Here is a 2,713-nt window from a genome sequence, read left to right on the forward strand (position 1 = left end):
TACATATACTATTCTTATGTCTGTGTTTTACCAAATATGTTTGTATTGCCTGCCAGAAAAAAATTCATACGCAAAACATATAGTTAACTAGTAATTTAATTAGCAATAATCGCGCCTCAGATAAACCTCATTGGCTACGATACTGCCACTGCGCAAAGCTAGTTAACTAGTAATCTAAAGAAAAATATTTGTAAGAAAAATATTTATTGTGAGTTTTTAAAATTACCAATAACCGGGGTGCCTGGGTGGCTCAGATGGTTAAGCATCTGCCTTCAGCTCAGGTCATGATCCCAAGGTCCTGGGATCGAGCCCCAAATTGGGCTCCCTGCTCGGCAGGAAGCCTGCTTGTCCCTCTCCCTCTACTGTTCCCCCTGCTTGCGCTCTCTTGCTGTCTCTGTCAAATAAATAAATAAAATTTAAAAATAAAATAAAATAAAATTACCAATAACCTAAACTCATTTCAAAAGTTGTAAAGTACAAGAAGGAAAATAAGGAGAAAAAAAATTGTATTCAATCATATAAACCCAAAATAGCTGTGGTTGATATTTCAGTGTCTAGTATTCCATACTTACTTGTGTATCTATATAAATGAACATGTCCATAAATCTTTATGCAGTTTATATAAGATATAAACAATTTGGAAAACAACAGAGAGGAAATGTGCCCAATATTTAAATTACGATTTTGTAATTTATTTTCCAAGTTATAATGTGTTCTTTATACTGATTGCTTCAATCCTGTTATGTTTTATAACAAACGGTGGCGATTATGTTGAAAACTAGGATTCCTTCAATAAAATATGCGAGATTGTGAGTAAGTATCACTGTGGCATTTTATTTATTTTTTAAAAAGATTTTATTTATTTATTTGAGAGAGAGAGAGAGAGGGAGAGAGCACCAGGCAGGGGGAGAGGCAGAGGGAGAAGCAGATTCCCCACTGAGCAGGGAGCTGGACTGAGGGCTCCATCCAGGAACCCTGTGATCATGACCTGAGCCTAAGGCAGATGCTTAACTGTCTGAGCCACCCAAGCGTCCCTCACTGTGGCATTTTATTTTATTTTATTATTTTATCATTTTTTTATTATTTTTTTAAGATTTTATTCATTTATTTGACAGACAGAGACACAGCCAGAGAGGGAACACAAGCAAGGGGAGTGAGAGAGGGAGAAGCAGGCTTCCTGAGGGGCAGGGAGCTCCATGCGGGGCTGGATCCCAAGACCGTGAGATCATGACCTGAGTGAAGGCAGACACTTAACGACTGAGCCACCCAGACGCCTGTCACTGTGGCATTTTAAAGACTTTTTTTTTCTACTTTATGTATCTTATATCTTTATGAGCATTTGTATTTTATTTTTTAAAACAAAGAGGTTGGTCTAATTTGCTATGATTTGTTTCTTTCATTTACTGGATTAGATACATCTCATACATGTTTTTCCTATGTCCATAGGACGTATGTAAAAACATCATCTACTAGATCACAAAGATATAATTCTTATTTGTAAGAAATCTTACAGGGTATATTTTCTGAACAGGGAAGGATTCAAACAAACTTAAAGATCCAAGTGTTTACTTAAAAAAACAAAAACAAAAACAGAAAACATCAACACTCAGCCATGCTTTTGACTTCAAGGGTAGTAGGAAAGTCGGGGCGGGGGGCGGGGGGAAGGGCAGCTGGAATGCCTGTGACGCATCATTGGGGCCGTGCGCAAACCTTGTGTGACGTTGCTGAGGCCCCCAGAGAAAAACGGCCACTTGTTTCTAAGCCGCCCTGAGGGGAGTTGCGTTGGAGCTTTGGGGGCAGTGGTGGGCGGCTCACCGTAAGATCTCACCTCCGCCATGAGCAGTAACGAATGTTTCAAGTGTGGGCGGCCTGGCCACTGGGCCCGGGAATGCCCTAGAGCAGGAGGGAGCCGAGGGCGCGGAGCCAGAGGCCGTGGGAGAGGTTCTCCGTGCAGTTCCACCTACCTACCTGACATCTGTTACCGCTGTGGTGAGTCTGGCCATCATGCTAAGAATTGTGACCTTCTCGAGGACATCTGCTACAACTGTGGGAGAAGTGGCCATATCGCTAAAGACTGTACTGAGCCGAAGAGAGAGAGAGAGCAGTGCTGTTACACTTGTGGCAGACCAGGCCACCTGGCTCGTGATTGTGACCGTCAGGAAGAGCCCAAGTGTTACTCTTGCGGTGAATATGGCCACATTCAGAAAGACTGCCCCCAAGTCAAGTGTTACCGGTGTGGCAAGACCGGCCACATGGCCATCAACTGCAGCAAAACGAGTGAAGTCAACTGCTACCGCTGTGGCGAGTCGGGACATCTGGCCCGGGAATGCCCCATTGAGACTACCGATTAGTTTTTCCCCTTTCTCTCCCCCCCCCCACCTTTTGCTGATTGATAATTGTATTATTTTCTCTGAAACCTCTTCACTGACCAAAAGTTGATAGATGGAGGCTACTCCCAGGCCAGTGAGCTTCAATTACCATGTTGAAGGAGGAAAGGGCTGGAAAAAAAAAATCTCAGAAGAAGTTGTTCACTTTTAGATGTCATTAATGTGTTTCTGCGCCACTGGAGAATCTGATTATTGGACAGTCATTAGGCGATTTTTGGTTCTTTGTACTTTGATTTAACATTTAACAGCTACTGTGTGCCATCCACTGCTGGAGGAATTGGGGATATATCAGTGAACAAATAAGATCATGTTTGGGAACACAGGCC

At 42.6% G+C, this 2,713-nt stretch overlaps 1 protein-coding gene and 1 pseudogene across 1 annotated transcript; one reads left to right on the forward strand and one right to left on the reverse strand.

The window, feature by feature from the left end:
• LOC118026100 lies at window positions 1-160 on the reverse strand (annotated as a pseudogene).
• Window positions 161-1,835: 1,675 nt separating this feature from the next.
• On the forward strand, window positions 1,836-2,351 carry ZCCHC13 (zinc finger CCHC-type containing 13). Its single transcript, XM_035028620.1, has one exon. The coding sequence runs from the start codon at window positions 1,836-1,838 to the stop codon at window positions 2,349-2,351; it is 516 nt and encodes a 171-aa protein (XP_034884511.1).
• Window positions 2,352-2,713: the final 362 nt, after the last annotated feature.

The sequence above is a fragment of the Mirounga leonina genome, unplaced genomic scaffold, assembly GCF_011800145.1.
Source record: "Mirounga leonina isolate KUSES-001 unplaced genomic scaffold, KU_Mleo_1.0 Mir_204, whole genome shotgun sequence".
NCBI lineage: Eukaryota > Metazoa > Chordata > Mammalia > Carnivora > Phocidae > Mirounga > Mirounga leonina.